Genomic DNA, 22,678 nt, shown 5'->3' with positions numbered 1-22,678 from the left:
AAATTCGGTGTTTTACCTTTTTTCCATCTGTTAAGAAAGAACGGATGTAGTTTCGTGATTGTGTACTACATTGGATCATAATCGATAGTTTTTGAATTATGATTATGGCTCTTGGAAAAACAAGGAAATTAAGTAACAAAATGTCTAAATAACTAAGTATAACTAAATCCTTACCTACTAATATTAGCTATAAATATCTATATATATATCTGAAATCTGTCTTGAAATCTTTGATACCAGATACTGTAAAGCCTGAGATACTATTTTTCCCTTCAGACACGGGTGGAACTGAATACCGTAAAGAAATCAAGATTTTTTTATACTTTTTCTTGCCAATATAGAAAAATATTTATGACATCTATAAAGTAAAAAGACTGGCATTCACTTTGACAACGATGACTAGATTTGACGCAATGCTAGCTATTGTTAATATGTAGAGAATGCATGTCATACTATACTCTATCCACGGAAGCAAGAGCTAAAAGGTAAACAAAGAATGACAGTTTTTCAAGATGGCGGTATAACCCGACCGATGACAAAACGTCACATTTTTGTGTAAAATGTTCGCAGTATCTGTGATTTTGTCATCGGTCGGGTTATACCGCCATCTTGAAAAAGTGTCATTCTTTGTTTACCTTTTAGCTCTTGCTTCCGTGGATAGGGTATAGTCATTGCAAATTCATAGTCCAACTACAATCAAAAGTTAATTAAGTGTGTACAATTACACACTTAATTAATAATCTAAATAGATTCCGGCAGCCGTTTCACCGTGCGGGTGCACCGCACCGTGCACCATGCACCATGGGAACTTTGGCCATTCAAATTAAAGTAACCTATGTATGTATATCTTTACCCGACAAATGGGCTATCTAATAATGAATGAATTTTCCAATTCAGACCAGTAGTTAATGAGATAAGTACGTTCATACAAAACAAACACTTCAGCTTAGGATTAGCAGCTATACCTATTTAGATTCCGAAGAAAGTCTACTTAAAAATCGTGCCATTTTATCTGCACTTAACTAATCCGATTTCAATTACGTCTGACATTTATCTATGAATGCTGTTGAGGTTTCTTCAACAAAAAGGCTGTTGTGCAACGAGCCTAAAGTATGCCAATATGACTGGGCCACGCGGTCAGGCCTGCCACTAATTACGTCACAATCACTTACAACATTATCACGACAACCTGCTAATTTAATATTAACTTTATTTCTAGTGGAATAGGGTTGAAAGTAAAGCGGCTGAGTTAAACGTTTTTGGGTCAAAGGCCTGTCGTGATGACGCTAAAATGCAAGTTGCATTGTCACATAGTTTTGCTTTTGTTTTGTCACTGGTGATGTGAATTATTTAATGTTTAATTAGCTATGAAAATTTTAGAAAAAATATCTTCTTAATCAGCCATGTTTTTCATCCTACTGCTGAGCATAGCACCTCTCACCCTGAGAATGTTTGAGAATCATCACGCTTACTCAATTAGGGTTGGTGGTCTCAGACTTTATAGCCCAGCTTTCCTCGAAATATTTCACCAATACACTATTATTATATGTATATGCGAAAACAATGTTTGACACGTATAATTCGCCTATAAAACTAACTCATAACATCGCGGTCCCATTTAGGCACAGGATACAACATGACCAATGAACCCATTAACATTTTCATACAAAGCAAAGTCAGGACTGTCCTGTGTATTAAGGTAGTTCGCCGCAATGTGACATTGTCTTTACGATCTATTGATGGTTTTAGATCACTATCAGGTCTCCTACCATACCTTGTCTTAGTATAACTATCTCTGTCGTCATAAAGGCAAGATAACGTCACTCAGTCTATGTGTCTGAACAGTGGACGCAAAAGTACACGACATTGCAGAATCTTAGAGCAATTTTATGATGATTCTAACTTCCCCACGTGGTTTTGCCTGCATCATGGGGGTACTGCTTCCCGCACCCTGATGAAATGTAGCTTTAAGTATGTTACTCTGGTAACTATATTTAATTATATTAATTATATTACTAAGTATATCTTAGACACCAATGACTGTGTTTCGGATGGCACGTTAAACTGTAGGTCCCGGCTGTCATTGAACATCCTTGGCAGTCGTTACGGGTAGTCAGAAGCCAGTAAGTCTGACACCAGTCTAACCAAGGGGTATCGGGTTGCCCGGGTAACTGGGTTGAGGAGGTCAGATAGGCAGTCGCTTCTTGTAAAGCACTGGTACTCAGCTGAATCCGGTTAGACTAGAAGCCGACCCCAACATGATTGGGAAAAGGCTCGGAGGATGATGATATTACTAAAGTTTCATAAGATATTTTCAGTAGTTTTGCGACAAAGTAACAAACAACCACACATTCTAACTTTCATGGTTGCAATTATTATTGTCATGATACTTATATCTTCATTTATACATCCATGTATTGGAATAGAAAAGAGAGTAAGTACAAACTGATTAAAAAGTATTGCTTAATGTTTCTCCTTAGTACAATCAATCTCATCTGTAATGATGTTGTAAATGATCATACGTTATCTTCCAAAGAGATGTCGATAAAATAATAGTAATGTGCTATCATCACGTCCTTATTAATATTTAAATAAGAGCTAAAAGATTGTTCTTGCACTATTTAGTTTAGAAAATGAAGATGTGGTCGGGGATACTCTGTTTGGTCGTGGTGCCGTTAGTTGCTGGGTTTGACAAGTTCTTTATCAATTGTAAGTAACCTTTATTCTTTACTAGCTGATCCCGCGAAATTCGTATCGTTTAAACCTTCCCTGGACTACGACAAACATTTTAAAACCAAAATCAGCTCAATCGGCCCAGCCGTTCTCGAGTTTTTAGCGAGACTAACGAACAGCAATTCATTTTTATTATATAGATTTATTTTCTGCTGTGTACCGGAACTATTGAATGAGAATCAGAATAAAAAAAAATCCATCTTGACACACAAATTATACATTGTCAGCGTAAACTATAAATGCTTACGCTAAAGGTTTAAAGAAAATATAAATCGGTAGCACTATTATTCGATAGCTGTTAACTAGTAGGTACCTACTCGTGGAATAACAATAGCTTTAATAGTTAAAGTCACAATTTGGTTGTAAATAAAAAGGAAAACTACCATCGCGTCGTCCTGCGAAAAATTGTGGAATTATTATTTTTGCATGTAGGTACTTCATTACGAAGTAATGTCAACGGCACTATTGCCGCATCTATCGGACTTGAGTCGTGGATTCTTGATTGATACTTTCGTAGGCCTTTTTTCGCAATATACTAGTCATGAGTCTATCAAAATGCTTTGCTAATGAAATCCTATGACATTTATTGTAGTTGGTGGCTTCGTGTGTCCTAGAGAAGAGAAAGCGTTGGGCAAGTGTCTGCGAGATGCCTTGAACGCCTACATACCACAGTTAGCAACAGGTAAGACTGTGATTTGTTCACCTTTTTGTACTCGCATTATTTAAACTCATGTCAACAATTTTTGTAGCAAATAAAATTTTATTTTTCTACATAATATGAAAAAATACAAACATCCGAATTGGGAAGTCGGTTAACACAAAAAAATCTAAATAGTATATAATTCTACGAAAAATAACTGTCAGAAGTGCCATTTGAGAATGCATTTAGCGTGCGCTTTGGTAATAAAGTAGTGAAGATACATTTTTAACAGCACATAGGTACTTTAATTATGTATTGAGTTTATCTCTTCTAGGCGTGCCCGAATACGGCGTGCCACCATGCGAGCCTATGGTGGTGCCTGCTCTATCTATCCAGCAGTCTACAGGACCCATCTCCGTCAAGTCCAGTTATTCTGACGTCTCCGTCAGGGGCCCGTCTTCTATGCGAGTTAAGGATGTAGAGTAAGTAATACTTCAAGCTTAAGTTGTTTCAAATGAATACGTGAAGCTATTAGGTATTAGTAATCTACAACCTGTCGAAGAATACCGCAGAAGACATAATTAATTCTTTCGCTCTTTGCAAATAAATTTTAGCATTCTTTTATATCAAAATTTACAAGTTTTTGTAATGTTCGCTCAAAAAGGTGTTTAGATTTATTTATTTATTTATTTATTTATTTGAGGTTAACCAACAACTGTTTACACCTTAACATTAACAGCACAAGATGTATGTTATCCTACACTTGTGTAACAATTAATTATAGGTTAACACCGCTTGTACAAATATTGTGGTAAATATAATATGTACAATATTAACAACTGATTACATGATAATTACAATGGATTAAAAAAAATACAATAATAATAATTAGAATTACAAGTTACAAAAGATTACAAAAGATACATTAATAAATTAACTGGTATATTAAATTAATTAGAAATTACATACTTATAATTTAAAATCACTTATCATTAAATAACAAACAAACCAGGTTAATAACATTAAAAACAAAACAATCATTATTTAAGACCAAGTACAACTTTACAAATTGTATGAATACTGTCATGGTGTATGTCTATCAGATCACTAAAGCTGTTGAGAACCCTACACATCCTGGGGACTGGGGAGTTTGATCCAAGCACGGACCTTCGAAATGGTGGACAGAGTGGCGTTATGACATTCCTAGGGTATCTAGAAGGAGCCCGAAATCTAATAAGATTTAATAAATTGGGACAATCAATTTGGTTTCGCAACAGTTTAAGTAAAAATAAGGCATCTGCGATATCTCTGCGTGTGGATAAAGGTTGCATTCTAAAATGATCCAAGCGAGAACTGTACGAGGGCAGAGACTTGTGTTTCCCTTCGCGATAAGCCAGATGCCAAACGAAACGCTTTTGTACACGTTCTAAACGCAGAATATGTGTGGCAAAGTGGGGCCTCCATACAACACTACAATATTCCAAGATACTCCGTACGAGACTGTTGTACAATGTTATCTTGGTGCTACTTTTACGAAAACACTTTGTAATTCGAATTATAAAACCTACCATTTTGGACGCTTTCTTAATAATATGTTCCATGTGGGGTATAAAGCTTACTTTCCTATCGAAGAGTACACCTAAGTCTCTTATGATTTCAGCTTGCTGTACTTTTTCTTGGTTAATGGAGTACTCCGATTCGATCTGCTTAATACTCCTAGTGTATTTAGCATGGTAACATTTCGTCGAATTTAATTGCATCTTATTAATGCGGCACCATTCAACTACTTGATTGATGTCACGTTGCAACAGCTCGCTATCTTCGGCTGTTTCAACGACTCGTGCTATTTTTAAATCATCAGCATACATAAAAGGCTTTGAATATTGGAGACATGATGGAAGGTCATTAATAAAAATTATGAATAGAATTGGGGCCAAATGTGAACCCTGAGGAGCGCCAGAGGCGATTATACGTGATGAGGATTGATACCCATTCACAACGACATAAAATTCGCGTTCCGTCAGATAAGACCTGAACCACTTTAATATTGGTCCACCTACACCGTATGCTGCTAGCTTTTTTATTAATATGGAATGCGGCATTTTGTCAAAAGCTTTACTGAAGTCGGTATATATCACATCCAGTTGCTTGCCCTCGTCAACAGTCTGGATAAGGGTCTCAGTAAAAACTACCAAATTTGAAGCTGTAGATCTAGAGGCCACGAATCCATGCTGGAAATTGCTAAGATGCATTTTAAAATGCTGCTGGATTTGAGGACAAATAATTGATTCAAATATCTTCGCGAATGAGATACTTGGAATGTGTACCCTATTTACTTTGTTTAAGGATCAGTTGAAAATGTAAGATTATTTATTATTTTAGCGTGGATTCCCATCAGCACCGAGTGGTAGCGAGGCTGTACATTCCTGAATTGAGGATGAAGGGGCACTACAGGCTCGAGGGTAACCTGCTCATGCTGCCCATTGACGGAGAGGGCCAGTTCTCTGCTAAATATGGTAACTTCATTATACTTTTTTTTTATTTCTATTTACGACAACACCAGTAATAGCGACAACGTGTCATAAGACTTTTGACACTCAATATGCCTTCAAGAATATCATTATCAATTATATTGAGGTTCTGAATAATAGAATGGATCTTTGAAGATAACGTATTTCCTTATCCACAGGCGAAATAGACGCAACAGTGACCATAGTGCTGGGTCGTCAGCCGCGTCATAATGACGTGGACTCCCTCAAGTGCAAGGAGTTGGATGTTTCCTTCCACGTCGGGTACGCCTCCATGAAGCTAGAGAACCTGTTCGGTGATGATGGCGATTTGAGTACGTACAAACTGCTTTGTTTTTGCTTCTGGGTTACTAACTATTTGAACTGGTACTCTGAAAGCTAGAATAGAGTCACAAAAAATGTACCTTCGTCTATTAAGACCCTTGAAAAGTTCAGATCCCACAAGCATGTTATTGATAAACTAGCTTTTGCCCGCAACTTCGTTCGCGTGGAATAGTGACTACCAGCAGATTTTTGATTTGACCAATAGATGGCGCTATATGTCCGGAATAATTTTATTTTTATTTTTTTGTAATAAAAACTATCCTATGTCCTTTCTCAAGTTTCAAACTATGTCTGTACCAAATTTCACACAAATCGGTTCAGTAGTTTAGGCGTGAAGAAAAGACAGACAGACAGACAGACAGAGTTACTTTCGCATTTATAATATTAGTTTGGATTCTCCACATCAAAATTTTAGGTTTTAATTGTTACCAAGAATTAAGTTAAGTTCTGGTCGAAGCCCATAGACGTTTGTATCCCATAATTAACAGACTTACGAGTATTGAAAAACTACAATGAATACGACCGTTCAGTCATTCATGAGATCTTAATTACGTTAACAACCTTGCATAAAACAGACCAACTCATACGTGTGAAATTGATGTAACGTTATATAAGAGGTTAAGAAATAATACTCTTAAAGGAATTAACAATGTAGCAACGAGACGAATTAACATTTCTTCATAAATGTTATATTCTGCTGCATTAGTGTGTGTTAGCTAATTCTTGGAAAATAAACTGTCGAGTCAATCAGATAAGTAGATCAGTAACATCCTCTTTTAATTTTCGAAAAGGATGTGTCGAAAACCTTTTTGTATGAGGTCAACTGTTCAAAATTTCTCAATAGCGATATTACATACCTACCTTTGGAAATAATAGCAACTTGTATAAGAGGCTTTACTTAAACTTTTTGTTAATGTGTGCAAAATGTACAAGAGTTGAGATACAAAATCTTCCCATGCCATGAGTCCAGAAGTTGATCAAAATGATTTGGTATTGTCTATCTCTGAAAGAGTTCTCTCCGCATATTGGTTTCCTTTAATCTATGTCTCAAAATAATTAAAACCGATCTGATCTTTCATATATGATCCTTAATTCGTTTTCCAGGTAACACAATGAACCAGTTCCTGAATGACAACTGGCAGAAGTTGCTGGAAGAGCTACAGACGCCTATGGAAGACGCTCTCAGAGACTTCTTGAAGCCGCTTGCTGACCACGCATTCTCTACACTCAACGCTGACGATATTCTTTCTCAATAGTTGCTAGATAAGTAGAATTTTTAAGCCCGAGGTAGTTTGCTAGTCAAATATACAAAAAAATGGTTTGGGATAGTCAATATGATGGGAAAAGGAATTTTACAAATTTTTAACGTTATTCTGAAGATTATTTAGGGTTTTCAAAACAGATAAGATCGAGTGTTGGTATTAATTTAATTTTTAGTTAATAATAATAATTTATTTTTTGTTTTACTTATTTTGTTTCATTACCTCTACTCTTCATGGTCCTTCTTTCTTTTAGAAATATGTTAAATAAAATAAAAAAACAAAGTAGAGTTGTAAATAATAATATATTTTTACAACTATAAGTACAATTTAGTCATCACAATCGTTATTACAAATATATAACCTACTTAAGTACAGAGTTAAGTTCGTCTACAAAGTATCGGGTGATCACTTAGTAACTTAAATAAATAAAGCTTACTTATGCCTTATAACTGGCTAATTACTTAAGCACATAATGACCCAAGTTTAGCATTCACTACATTGCTTGTATCGAAGAAATATTACAGGAAGTAGCTGATGTTTCAATGTAGGATAATTTGCTAAATTTTGGCCATTATGAACGTAAGCTCGAAAACTAAAACTGGTATTAGGATTGATTTAATACCGTCCAGAAATGAATTTGGACACAAAATCGTTATATGATATTCACACACAAAAGTACAAAATACACACAAATTATTAACGAGCAAAATAGATCAAGTACGGGTCGTGACAATTTAAGTCCTATTTAAAAATTGAAAATTGTATACAAAACTGTAATAATCTGAGATCTTTTATCGAAAACACAAGAATCACACGGTGGATGAATCAGAAAAAAAAATACAAGTAAACACAGTCTTGAAGAGTATCTATCAAACAAAATCATACAGAACACAAAATCTTTCACTTCAACTTAATATTTGTACTATTATCCATTCAAACGAACTACGATTGGTACTAGACAAAGTCTATAGAGAAGTAACAATACTTACTGAAACATTCACAACTGTAGCAAAGTCTGTATTACTAGATAAATGTCTTTGAGTTACAACCGTTTCAAATATTCTACGCACCTGTGGTTTTTCAAACTAGAGACAGAATTTTGATATTAGCCCCACAAAACTAATGTCAGTGGACGTCCTATGGCTGAGATGACGATGATGATGAGCTAATGTCAAATGCCTATCTCTAGTAAGCAAAAACCATAGATAGATAGAATATTGGAAAGGAAGTTAATGAGTCACGCACTGGTTTAAGACTTGAGCCACACATCAATGGGGATCTTGGAGAAGGCGGCGTTGACAAACGCCTGGAAATGCTTCGCGATTGACACTGACGCTGCAGGTCTCATCTCCTCAATGATTTCAGCTGCATTGTTGTTTAAGAACTGGTTCATCGCTTCACCTGGAATTTGGAAAAGGTGTTTGAAATATTGAGTACTTTCGTGAACAGCACAGGGACATATACTATTGGAACCATCTGCAGCTATTAGAGGATCTCCTCTTGATAGCTTCTGGATCAGTATACTTCTAGAATAAACGATGACCAAAGTTTATCATTACCAATTCAATCCCAATTTACATTTGATGTATGTACCCAAACATAGAAGGAGGCTCGTTGAGGCATAAAGGTTCATAATAGTTGGCATGTGCAATTCTAGAATATAATGCACATAATAAGTCGAAAACATTTTTTGAGTCTTCAAAAGTGTTATAGAGCAGAGAATACAAAAATCGAAAGGACATACCAATGACACTTCCATGGTTGACAGTGTCCTTGACCTTGAAGCGAGAGGTCCTCAGCTTGAAGTCCACCAGCAGTCTGTCAGCCAACATATACTTCACGTTGTCGCGAGTCGTCTCCTTGCCGAAGATCTTTGCGATAGCAACCACGTCACCTTTAGAAGGAGAAACGATTTATGAATTGCAAGATTCAACATTGGAATCATTCAAAGAAAAGATTGCATTTTCATTTGCCTTTACAAGGAAAAGAGTTTTTTTGTAAGTCCCCAACTGGCTAAATGCTACACATATCTACTACTAGCTTCTGCCAGCCGTGTCACCCGCATCCCGTGGAAACCTCTGCACGAACCCGGATAAAAAGCCTATAGCCTTCCTCGATAAATGGGCTATCTAACACTGAAATAATTTTTCAAATCGGACCAGTAGTTCCTGAGATTAGCGCGTTCAAACAAACAAACTCTTCAGCTTTATAATATTAGTATAGATGTCAATTTGTTTTTTTAAGATTTCTGGTTCAACAAGTTCAAACAAAGCTCAAAGGTGAATCGATTCCTTCTTGAGGATCCTTGAAAACTATTTTAATAGAATGTTTGGACAAAAATATGCTTGCTATTAAACAAAAAATGACCTCTACATTGAACTTAAGATCATCTTCCATTCCATTATTCGCGCAAATATACTTATTTAGTTCAAATATTTGATCCCACACGGAAATAGAAAACCTGACATTGAGTTTATTGATCAATTTATTATTGACATTGTTTTTTCGCGTGCAAAGGTCTTTGGTGCGTTTAATTTACACCTTGCACCTATTCTTTTATGTCGTGATTTAACCTCATACGAGCCAAATGGCCTAAACCACTGCGTCATTTACACACATGCTAACTATAAAAAGAATCTTATGCCTTCTTACCAAATGAAGCCCAGAAGTCTCCCTGAGACCTGACAGGGAACAGCAGCACTTGTCCTGAGACCTCGTATCTTCCTGTGATCTCGATGCGTGGGAGCACCAGCCCCATGTCAATTCGGAGCTTCTTCAAGTCTGACCTGCAGTTCAATTCGTTAGGATGAGCAAATTAAATACAATGGTGTGAGATTCTTGTAAAAGTTTTGAGGGCTCATTGTTTTAAATCTGTTCTACTTTAATAACTACCTACTTATGCTTGCCCACAGTTATCAAGTTGTAGTTAAGGTTTACTTAGAAAGGCATTTGTGGTTTCCAGCTACAATAATTTAAATGAAGTACCCATTATAGCTTTACCGCAAAATTAGCACGAACACTACAATTCCCTTTGCAAACCTTCAAGTTTTATGTTACAAAATTCGGCCTCAACGCTTGAATTGTCCCACAGTACCTACGGCTTGTGAAATGTTTTGTGCTCCTAATTCTGTCATTATGCCAAACTTCCCAACGTTTTTAGACATCAAATGATCTAATGCAATACTACGGAATGGTAATGAGACCAAAATTACTATTATTATTGTACTTACTTGTAGAATCTGTGTCTGTAACGTAATTGGAAAATTCTTGTGAGAAACAATTAGTGAGAATACAAACAGAGTTAAGTAATATTATGGGACCTTTGTCGTATCTTCAAAATGCAGTTTTTACATTTTTGGAGAGAAAACGAACTTAAGAATTATATCACCATGAAGTAGTTTATTTCCTACATCAAATATTTCCATTAAGTTTTCATATACATCTTTCTAGAAACTAAATATTTTAACGTAAAATGATGTTCCTAAATGTCAGCAATAGTTGAGCAACATGTCTTCTCAGCGCGTATTGCTATTTTATTGCCTTTCGACTTGTCGAACAATGTTGTTTGTGTGTTCTTGCCCAATAAGTTAATTATCATAGAACTATTATTAGTCTACTGTAACTTGCTTTAGACATAGTATTTTTATACCTGTACCAAGTTGTGGGACTTTAAACTGGACTACATTTGGGTATAGAGGGATATAGTGTGGTGCTATTAAATGATTGTTATTGCCTAACCAAAGCTTCCAAAGGAGTATAAGGTTTACCTACTAGCTATACTTACACGAGTACTAAATGCCGATGACTTTTTAAGCTATTTCATATTCTTGATCAACATACTATACAATTCCTTATTCAGAATTTTGGTACGAGTAACAAGTGAAATGATTATGTGTTGCGAAAAGTTATTGCGACGTCTGGTCACATAGCTATGAAGTTGTCTCTTACAACATTTTGGCAATTTTTATACTTATCTGTTCGCAATAGCGACAACACAGACTTGACCTCGTTTCCTAGTTCTTAAATTTTTCAGCTTAAGATAATGTTTCTAATTAGACGTTTTGAAATAACGCCTTGTAAGTGACCCACAGATCTAGATTAGCGAATAATTAATTTCCAATTACAGATAAGTAGTTTTAATAAAAAAATTAAGATAACTGATGTTACATAATTTGTTAGGTGCAATAGCTTGCATGAATGGCTCAAAATTCAAAGCTGGTGCAAGGGCCTTCACCTTCATATGTGTGTGCAATGAAGCCAGATGAACTCCTAACCCAAACGACAGTCTTACCTGATCTTGGTAATGGTATAATTACTAGGTCCGACAACGGTGATGTTGTTGAATGCCGCTGTTACTCTCACTGGCCCAGCATCGTTGGCCATCACCAGTCGGTCGATGAAAAGGGGTTCAACTGGAGGCACTCCTAGTTCAGGAATACCTCTTGACAGGTATGGCCGTAGGTGATTGAAGGAGTTCTTGATACAAGTGTCCAGTTGAGGATCGTTTTGATTGCATGGTAGGATGTATTCCGCTGGAAAGACAATACAATTTACAAATTAATAAAAATTAAAACTGAGAACAATAAACTACTTGATAATGGTAAGACTTTTGATATCGTTTATAGAAAGATGGACTTATAATTCATAAAGCATATATATAGCTTAAAATCTCAACAGTACGTAGATACAAGGCATCAATTCGAAATTCATACCGCAGGGCATGTTTAATGAGCACACGTTCTCGACAGCATACCACCCAAATGGTTGGTACGTTTCAAAACATATTTGCATACAAACATAAACAATGCGCACATAAGACAAGTAATGTTACGTAAAGCATACAAGGCTGACCTATCACCGAACTTTCCAATATTTGGGAGTTTGGAAACAGTATGCGAAATCGGGATAGTAGAAATGCAAGAGAAACCTGAACAGGTACTTTATTACCAATAGGCTACTGTCAATAGGTTTAGGAAAAGTAATAATTGTAGCTTTATTTGTAAACATTAGTCTATTACTTCTACAGATCAGAAATTAACAGTAAACATTACAGACAAATATTATACACTTAACACAATCTGCTAATCCAAACACAAAACACGTGTATCAATTAGAAAACAGCACAAATGAGCGTAATTTAAATAACAAAATGATGTTTGATGCAGAAACAGATTGTAATAATATTTATTTATGCTAAGCTTGTGAGCTATTCTCATCACGATTATAATACCTAGCTAGTAAACGATTCCTAATCAAGTCATTATAGAGAATTCTTGGCAGGACACCGCAATTGCATACCAACATGATAGTAGAATGTGGATTATACAAAGACCAGGAAATCATGTTTTCTGAATCCATAAGCTGATGTCCGTCACGAAGATTAAATAGCCTATTCACGTGTATACAAATATTGTGACAGAGGTGGTGTCAATGAACCTACACAAATTATTTTAGATGATAAACAATAATCTCATACAAAAGAAACAAGGCCCTTGAAGAACAATGAACTTAATGAAAAAGAGAGATTGAGGGAGCGACAAAGTGATGTTGGAATTGGTAACGGTAACTCAGATATACGAGTAACAGCGTGTATTACAGAGAACGTAATCCACAAAAATTACTCAACAAATAACATAATCAAGAAACCAGAATATTGCAATACAAACAGAGACTACTTAGACGGCAATATACACAAACTCGAATACAAATATAATAAAATATAAGCTGAACTTGAACGCTTGGCGGTTGTATTTCACAAGGTCATTTCTTACATAAGACGTTATACAACTGATTGCCGACCCGGTAACCTACTTGGTACAACTACAACAGTGTATTTTGAGAAACACCCATAAAAATTGTGGAATTCGAAATATGTACATAATCAAATTGGGTGATTTTTGTGTGTATTTTGTGGTTGCATCAGATAGTCTGGAATGTAAAGATGGAGTTTTTATTTCATCAAGAGTGTTTAGCTTATCTTTTGGTAGGTCTAGCTAAAGGATATCAAAATTGTGTGGATAGGTGATTATTTAAAATCTTTTTTGTCAACTTTCTTTGGACGACTCACATTAAAATGTAGGTCACTGTTGCTTCCGATAGAATGATTATTGCCTGTAATATTGAAGATAGTAGTAGTAAAGGCATCGCGGTATATAACACCATACCTATTTAGTTTTTCACTTGAGATGGATGTCCAGTAGTCCACCTTGGTTTTCAGCCTTTTAGGCCACAGCGGTAATTAAGTTTAAGTACTCATCGTTCTTCCAATATTTATTATCTGTTTACCGATGCCCTTGTCTTGGGAAGACGGAAGTTCGCAATGTCAAAACCCTTAATTTATTTATAATCAATTTCAACTTTTGACCGGTCAAGTCAACGTAATCATCACTTTGGAAAAATATTTTTCATGTAGGTAGGTAATGTTGTTATAGGTATTGTCATCACATCATTAGATTTCTATAAATTTTATTTTATTTTATCGATTTTAAAGGACGTTCATTAATCATGGTAACCAGAAGACGGCGCAATGGGTGCGTATGTATATTTATAATTTCCTATTCTGGGATTACTAGTCTGCAATATTACCTACGACTTTTCGAATAACTAATGATTAATCTTTATTCTTGTTTTTGCTTGCTGTTGAGTTTTAATTAGAATTCACTTCTCAACACACGTTATTTGCTCTACATTTGTTTATATTTACTTTTAGTTCGACTTTCGATATGTAACAAACAGCTGATCTCCGATCTGCCGGTCAAAGCGCATGTCGCAACGTTACCGTATCGTTCACGTAACAGCGTAACGTGGTATCAAATGTAATCGTACCTAATGTAACAGTAGACGGTTCCTCTCTCACCTTGTGAAACTGCACTGCAGGGTAAGAGAATTAGATAATAATGTCTGGCCATTTACATGTGTGAAATGTTTTAGATTAGATTGATAATGCAGTGTCTGAAACATTGGACAGACTGTGATGAAGTCAGAATTTATGTACCTATGTGTAGCTAGTTTGAACAGCGTGTGAGAAAAGAAGGACCACATCACAGAAAGCGTAGAGATGGCAAGAGCTAAAGCGTCACCCAAGTCTTAAATATTATAGAAAAATAGTAATAAACATCATTCTACATATTAAACTAAAACTAAAATATTTTTTTCACAGGAAAGATATACTATTAAAGATAAACTAAAAGTTAGATAAGCCTTAACTTGATGGAAACTACTACTAACTACGACTAGCAAAGTATCAAGAATAATAAAAACAAAACTTTACATAAGGACATAAAACGCATCACTGGCTCCAAGATTGTGTTTCTTGATTAAAATGTATGCAAGCACATGCTGACGATCTATGCAAACGTGAGTCACCGAAGTTAGACTGCACATATATTGCAATTCTATGTAGTTATCTAATAGTTATACACAGTTCCTTTAGTATAATCAGATTATAAAGTGATACAATACTGTGCACTCAAGTATAATTGACACTTTTAATAAGTACAAGCGGTTCCCCGCAATTCCACCTGCGTCTCGAGCTAAACTTTCTTCATCAGTTTAAAAATAGTACTAATATTATAGGCTTTTGAACTGAAAGCAAGCGTCTGTTTGTAAAGGGTCCTTATTTACCTCTACCTTTGCAACAGCATCCCAACCACTTTTATCACTACCAAAACCTACAAAAGTTTTGTGCAATAAATGCTTGCATTCCTCTCCTCAACATTAAAACCGCGTGCTACTTTCTACCGGCTGTCGAAACTCTTGAGAAGAGAACGAAATTTCCAGAATATTTCGCAAAAGCCTGTATACCAGTAATGTCATTATGTGTAATGAAGGAGACCTCATCAAAATGATTGGGCTCGTAAGTCCTGCTGCAATAGATACAAAACCATTGATTGATGATTTTGTGGTCGTGTGCAAGAGAGTGGTGCAAAAGCAGTTAAATTGATCTTAGCTTTACACTGTGCTTATGAAATTAGTATGTAAATAAGGTAAATTAAACTTACACGCAGCATAAAACTTAAGAGTCTTCCAACATTTAGGGACTTTTGAGTATTTTGAAGAAGTAGATAAAATACTTAAGACCCAGGTGTCTACAAATGCCGCACAAAGATCTGAAGTATTTAAGACACGCTAAAGTAAATCTAATCTTAATATAAAAAAAGAAATAACAACACAGGAATTCATAACGATCGTAATAAACTTGATATTTATGACCAAACCAAAGCCACAATTTAATAGTAATCGGTTAAAAATGACAAATAGAGACTACAAAACCGATTGACCCACTTTATCTCGGTGCGGTATATGTTCAGAATTGTATTTGGCGTGTCATTCCTCACCCACTCCATTATATCATATCAGGAGTCCAAGGTTGAGCATAAATAAGGGAGATCGTGAGGTGACTTGTGACAGGATGTCGCAAGAGGTGATGCAACGCCGGTCAAGGCTGAACTCCGGCCACGAACTGACCGGTTGCCTACGTGAATTTTGGATTTCGAAAATGCGTCATTGTAATGTGTAGCTGAGAAATGTTGTTGTTTGGGTTGAAGATGACAATAGGTTTGACAATAGCGTTACTCTATCCATGTATAATTTATGTAAGTCCAGTTTGTGATTAAGTTCTTTGAAATGCTTTCTGTCACTACATTGAGACATGCGGTCCTCATATAACCCCAACTATTCCTTGATTATAGAAGAGTGTTAATGGGCATAGTTCTTGGCTTACCCAATTTTGAGCTTAATAAGTCGATTCAGCAGATTGAAACATATGCAAAAACCTAGCATAGAATAGTATATTGAAATTGTATAAGGCCATTTTACTGCTTTTCCGAACTATAAAACACTATCGCGTGCGCCAATTGGTGATTCCAATGGAGCCGTTAGAAATAATAGAACTCGTATTTTATTAGTTACAAGTCAATTTAAATTGTTATAAGGTCTTACTTGTATATAATTTAAAACAACTGTCTTAAATGTTGCATGACAAGTAGACGTAACCTATGAATTGTTGTTTTATATTGCTAAACATGATGTAATTACCTATTTTGGTCCTCTAAATCGCACATAATAAATATTTTGTCAAAATAACCGTCTTTTAATTCGTATTTATCATTGATGACTTCATTATGATACAGTCACCTCCAAAAATAAATGGCATGCGTTGAATCACTTCTAATTCCCTGAACCTTCGCTCTTCAATCCCCATGCGTCAGACTAATCAACCAGCTACCATTGCCCAATCTACGTCCATTCTGACCACGTAAGGTGCAACCATTAAAATGTTATATGTATCACAAAAGGCCAGCCAAGGCTGTACCTGACTATCTTCGAGGGAATATATCGATATGTTATGCGAGTCATGTGTTCGTGGACAGTCGCAGCAATCTTTCATTGTCAGTCAATTTTTCAAGGATCGTACGTTTGTTTCACGGATTATTTGCTATTGTTTTATTTTTAGATCTACGATGATAATGATGATTACAATATTTTATTACACGAGTAAGTATATACCTGCATGTATCGAGTCGCAAAACAGCTATCCGAGAAATACACTAAAATCAAATATCTATACTTTAAGTTTAGTTTCTAGTAAGTTTTATAATATTTTCCCATACGCCACACCTACAAGAATATTTTACTATAGTTAAGACGATAAAGCAAGTATGATAAATAGCTACAGAACAATAGTTACCAAAAATATAAACAGCGGCAAAAATTTAGACAAATTTATTGATGTTTTGATTTATAGATACCTACTACTCGAATAGTTATTTACCAATTCCCTCCTCAACGCTTATATCACCAATTTTATAATAATGGCAGTGTCGTCATTGCTATTTTAAAATTAAAAACCGCAGAAATTATGATCATCATCATGGCCACTGCTGAACATAGGCCTCCCTAAATGAGCCAACTATCCCGGTCTTGGCAGTCGAATCCATTATAACAAAATTGCCCTACACTGATTAAATTCTCGAGTCAGTTACAAAAATTCCACGACGACGGTTATTGAAAATGATATCTACATTATTCGTAGTGTTAATTAATTATTATCATAAGTTGTATCTAACTGGTTATTGACCTCTAATTACTCACGCATTGACAATGTGTCCAAACAAAAATTGCCAATTTGATGTTCTATGAACGTTAATTGGTTGCCATGGTAACTGATGATGTCTTATTAAATAGCAGGATACCATCTACTGTTTTAAATGCACTGGACAACTAGAGCCTTATAGATTAATGCAAGGTATATACATAAGCATTGTCTGCATAATAAGTAACTAAATTCATTCTTGTCCGTCATTGAAATGTGTAATTGTGGACTAACTAACTACGATTTATCATTGAATCCAATGATATTCCGAGGTTTTTTTCATCTGGAACTACATATATTTTCATAAAGATCTTAGGATCAAAGGACCATTTTGTATTGTAAAACCATAACTTAAATTCCCTAAGTAAAAAGTCCATGTAGGTGTAGGTATTTATTTATCAAAACATGTACTTACAGTCCAAAAATGTGAATTATGAGGGAAATTAATTGGAGATCAGAAAACATAATGATACGCAGTAAATATCTGTTAGGTCATATTGATAAAAAAAAAAACTCGTAGGTTCTTTGAATGAACTGTGACGACCTCGCATGTACGCACATTTGTACATTCTTTTGCGCAGTGATTGATAACAACATTACGAACAACTTAATTTTAAAACATTTATAGAGACTGGATAAAGGGCAGTTTTTAACTAAGAAGATACTAGAAGAAATGGAGAAAAATTGATAGGGATCTTAAAAAGCTGATAAAGATTCAAAAGAAACTGTACAGTGTACACTGCACACTGAGATTAGCTAAACAATTTATTCTTGAAAATTTTGATCAAATCACTTCTCGATACAAATTGTTCATACCTATGCAGATTCAAGAACACCACACGATACGAACAAATTGTTAATTCAAAATCAAAAAAAATAATTCTGTTCCTTTTGAAAAGCTCAAAATATAATTTACGAGAACTATTTGGTATGCCGACTAGGTAGTACGGAAAACCTCGTATGTAATATTAACAAGGAATCGCATAAGCACATACATGTTTCACAAGTAAGGATATGCAGAAAGATTAAAATCTCATATCTTCATATAAATGCAAAGTTGGTCTCATCTCGGAATCGGGAACTTGAATATTTTGATAGGCTGTTTTGAATTATTTATAAATAGCTCCTTTGCATCATTTAGTCTTAATTGGTTCGCGGTGTGTTATACGGTGGATGGTCACCAAAATTTTAACACTACAACAAGATTTAGTAATAGCTAAGTGTTATACCATTGAATCTAATCTCTAAATCAAAGCTGAGGTTAACAAGCAAACGCAAATTAATAAAGCGTAAGATAAGAAGTAAGAAGTTACAAAAGAGGCCTTGGGCAACACCACTGCAATAAGTTCACGCCGTCACGCCGGCTACCATTGTATAACTAGGAAGACGATGACTTACAAAGAAATGTCACGCGACATCGGGTTATATCAGACTAAAATATTCAAACTATATTTTATATCATTCATAGGATATATAGGTTTACTGTTTCCTAGTTGGAAATAATTGGGAGCGGCTGTTATCGTAATAGCGTAACGTTGTCGTTGAGTTTCAATTTATTAACAGCCATCGGGGCTCGAATATTTACGTCTTTTACGTATGTTTCATTGAGATAGGATTTTTACGTTGATTGAATCACGTTTCGAATAAAAGACCCTACATTTTGAAGACAGATTTTTGTGTTTTACCTTCAACAAAAGCAATTAGCTTTATCTTCAACAAGAGCCCTTAAATCAACTTCCCACAACCGCCTTAAAACAAACAGGGTTGTATCTGCAAACATGAAATTAACAGAACCAACGGACGTATTAACATGTTTGCTAATTGTCCATCTTTGTCGGTGTCGACACCGGACAGTGGACACACATGGACAGCCTTGACACACTTCACACAAACCACACTTTTGACAATACCTGAACGAGTGTCATTAGTTCGAAAGCAATTTTTGACTTCATAACCCTAATATTTAGTGTAATTTGGACAATTTAAAGCAATTTCACGAAATTGTCTTCGTTATGAGCTGGCTCAATAGGTTCGGCCTTGACTAAGTCATGAAGGGTGCCTGAAGCTGGTAAGAAGGTGATGACGGCTCGGAGTGAAATATTAAGTTGCCTGGTCTATTTTCTATCTACATTGGTATCTACGTGCACTACATATTATCTGGATACTAAGTGAAGCGAACTACCTGACTGAAAAGTTCACATTCCTATTCAGTATTCTTCGGCCCAATTATCTACTGTACGGTCAACAGCTACCAGGAGCATGCTCATGATTTTTGATATAACTAATGGGAAAGAGATAATCCACAGCAATCTTTTGTAGGTTCCTGTCTATCATCACACGTGGTCTATGTAAACGTCATAATGTTTTCAGCCCCTTGCCATTAGCAACACTAAAGCTACCGATATTTGTGCGAGTCAAAGCTATATTCAAAACCGTAAAAAAATATATCAAATTAACCCTGTTAATTGACACAGTTACAGATAAGAACAAATAATGATCAAAAAGAACTTAACGACACGACTTTTGACATTGAAATGTTTTATGTCCATCAACGATTAATAGGCTGTCGAGAACGATAAACCATGAATTTTTCGATAAAAAAAGATATATTTTGTCTACACTTAGTTGCATAATCTGTGGTTGTCCTTAACCCTGGCGCCGATGTCGATAAATCGAATTAACTTATTTGTATGTTTACTTAACATTGATAAAATGCAATTTGTTTTTATTAAATTGATAAGAATATCCGACATCGCTGATCAGTTTATATATTTTTTTGACAATGCTTTTTTTGATTAATTTTAACTAAAAAAAACTTCACACTTAGTAACATGAAAATTGGTGAAAACTTTTTATTTGAAGTTAAGAGCTGAGAGTCTGAAACTAGTTGTTCAGTTATGACAACTATTTACAAACGAGAACAATTTATGAATAGTTGATGTTCCGAAAATCACAAAAGGGTTTAATATGTTACTATGAAACTATCAAACTATATTTTACAGATGATTTTTGATAATTTATCAAAGGCCACCTTTTTTGCAATACTTACAAAAGTCAAATATTTCCAACATACTCACAATTTGAATTTAAGTTATTATTAGTCTATTCAAACAGTGCGTGAACATAAATTCGCAGCCCAAATACTCGTGCAACATCTAAAGGTCAATATTTTCGAAAAGAAAAGTTGCAACATTTATGTTTCACCATACTTGAACGCGCAGTCAAATCTGATCCATAGAGTTTCATAATTCTTTGACTACAGCTCTCGGCTGAATAGAGTTGTGGCCGTTGCCTAAAGAAAAGAATGCAAGCGAGTTTATGGATGCTGTTTGATTTTGTTCTCCATTTCGATAGCAAGACTTTAAAAGTACGTACCTACATTCTACAAAATTTTAGTCGGTCGATAATTGGTTTCTGCTCATAAAACAGTATGTAGATGAATAGAAGTGCCATCCACGGTACACACGTATCAATAGATAATAAGGAATTGTCCCGGTATCAGACTGACTAAAACTTTCATTAAATTCACAATTTTCAAAAAACAACCACCGGGCTAACAGGTACTATACTACTTATTATGAAAGGAGACAATAGCTAGAGCTCGAATTATTGTGCTATTGATTATAATGGATATTTTTCCACGATTAATATATCATACAACACAATAAATAAGAGTTTCACAAGCTCACGGAATGTATTTGATTGACACAAAATAAACCTAAACAAAATGTTTCGCCACTGCCGCGCAAACTTTTTCTTTCATCTTACTTTACCATTTACAACATAGGTACATACAAGAAACTTTTATTAGTAAATCTGCAATAAAATATGAGAGCATTACATTTTGATTGCATCACAAACTATTATTACGCATTCCGTAGTTGCTTGTAATTTATGTTAATAACATCTTGGACAACGCCGGAGTACGAACTAGGCTAGTTTTGACACTCATATTATGTCACGTAGTGGCTTGTCAACAAATACTAATGGCTGCTAAATGGTACGCTTTTAGCTGGTATAATAATATGCATGAATGTGTAGGCATAGTTTACGCAAATATTTTTGATATTTCAATGTCATCTTGATTGGATTAATATCTGCATATCATAATCTAGTCTAGCTTGATTATAATTTAGGGCGTTAAAATGTATAAATATTATTTATTTATTTAAAGTTTATTTTATAAATTATGTTTTTTTAATATTTGTGTATTTTTGTCACATAAAGCCAAAAATAAATAAATATACATAGAATGAATTAATAAATGCAAGTGTTGTAGAAATACGATAAGCTATTTAATTGAAAACCTAGTTAACCTATGTTAAGATTCTCCTAACTAAAAGAAAATGAAAAGTAAGAAAACTTACGTATGGCGTCTGGATTGACGCTTTCCGCAGCTTCTCCGGTGTGGCATATAACAGTCAAACATAACATCAACAGGGACAAAACACAACGGTCGGCCATTTTCATTTTTGTTAAAAATTAATTTCAATTTTATTAACTAACAAAATGATTTTTGAATTGAAATATTTTTTACAACTTTTTTTATTGTTTCAAACAATCCATTTTTCACTGAACGTTCGATTTTCGAGAACTCACTTTTCAAATTGAATTATTATTTTTTAAATAATATTTTTTGGTGTTCGAATTTTAAATTTGCCCGCGTCCGTTGTTCGGCGGTTTTAGTTAGCAATAGGCTCGCGCTTGGATGGTAGGCGGACGGGCGCTCGACTCATTTTGTTTGAGGTGAAAGCAAGGAGCTATGTGTTTTATTCGCTCAAGATTTTCGACATCCCTGAGTAGACTCCCCACCGCCTTCGAACTATTTACTGAGTGTATTCGCCAGGACTAAGAAAATATAGGATTAGTTAGGTTCTGTATGGTATGTGAGTGAGTTGATGAGTAATTACGATTATGTCATGTGAGCAAGTGCTTGAACAAAGAGGACACGTCTTGGCTAATAGTGTTCGCTTCCTACAGTTTGTCATGCCCTAAAAGTACAGACAAACATCGTCAATTTGCTCGCTATTTTAATGGGCGATTGTTTCATTAATATTCGAGGAATTTATGAGTGTATGCGATTACCAAGGCATATTTG

General features: G+C 35.1%; 3 protein-coding genes across 3 annotated transcripts in view; 2 read left to right on the top strand and 1 right to left on the bottom strand.

Moving 5' to 3' along the window:
* LOC126054939 (small ribosomal subunit protein uS14m) overlaps nt 1-22,678 on the top strand; it is a 180,005-nt gene that overhangs the window by 14,459 nt on the left and 142,868 nt on the right. The window lies entirely within an intron of this gene.
* LOC110379356 (circadian clock-controlled protein daywake) lies at nt 2,634-7,481 on the top strand. The gene is made up of 7 exons (XM_064034982.1): nt 2,634-2,709; nt 3,326-3,415; nt 3,708-3,855; nt 4,477-4,581; nt 5,756-5,889; nt 6,063-6,215; nt 7,330-7,481. The coding sequence occupies exons 1-7, from the start codon at nt 2,634-2,636 to the stop codon at nt 7,479-7,481; spliced, it is 858 nt and encodes a 285-aa protein (XP_063891052.1).
* On the bottom strand, nt 7,771-22,516 carry LOC110379121 (protein takeout). Its single transcript, XM_064034809.1, has 5 exons — nt 21,948-22,516; nt 11,779-12,019; nt 10,140-10,273; nt 9,232-9,381; nt 7,771-8,888 (listed from the first exon to the last, which is right to left on the bottom strand). The coding sequence occupies exons 1-5, from the start codon at nt 22,048-22,050 to the stop codon at nt 8,737-8,739; spliced, it is 780 nt and encodes a 259-aa protein (XP_063890879.1). The 5' UTR covers nt 22,051-22,516; the 3' UTR covers nt 7,771-8,736.

This window comes from Helicoverpa armigera, chromosome 5, assembly GCF_030705265.1.
Source record: "Helicoverpa armigera isolate CAAS_96S chromosome 5, ASM3070526v1, whole genome shotgun sequence".
In the NCBI taxonomy this organism is placed as follows: Eukaryota; Metazoa; Arthropoda; class Insecta; order Lepidoptera; family Noctuidae; genus Helicoverpa; species Helicoverpa armigera.
Note: the sequence above shows the minus strand (reverse complement) of the source record. Positions and strands in the feature narration are given on the sequence as shown.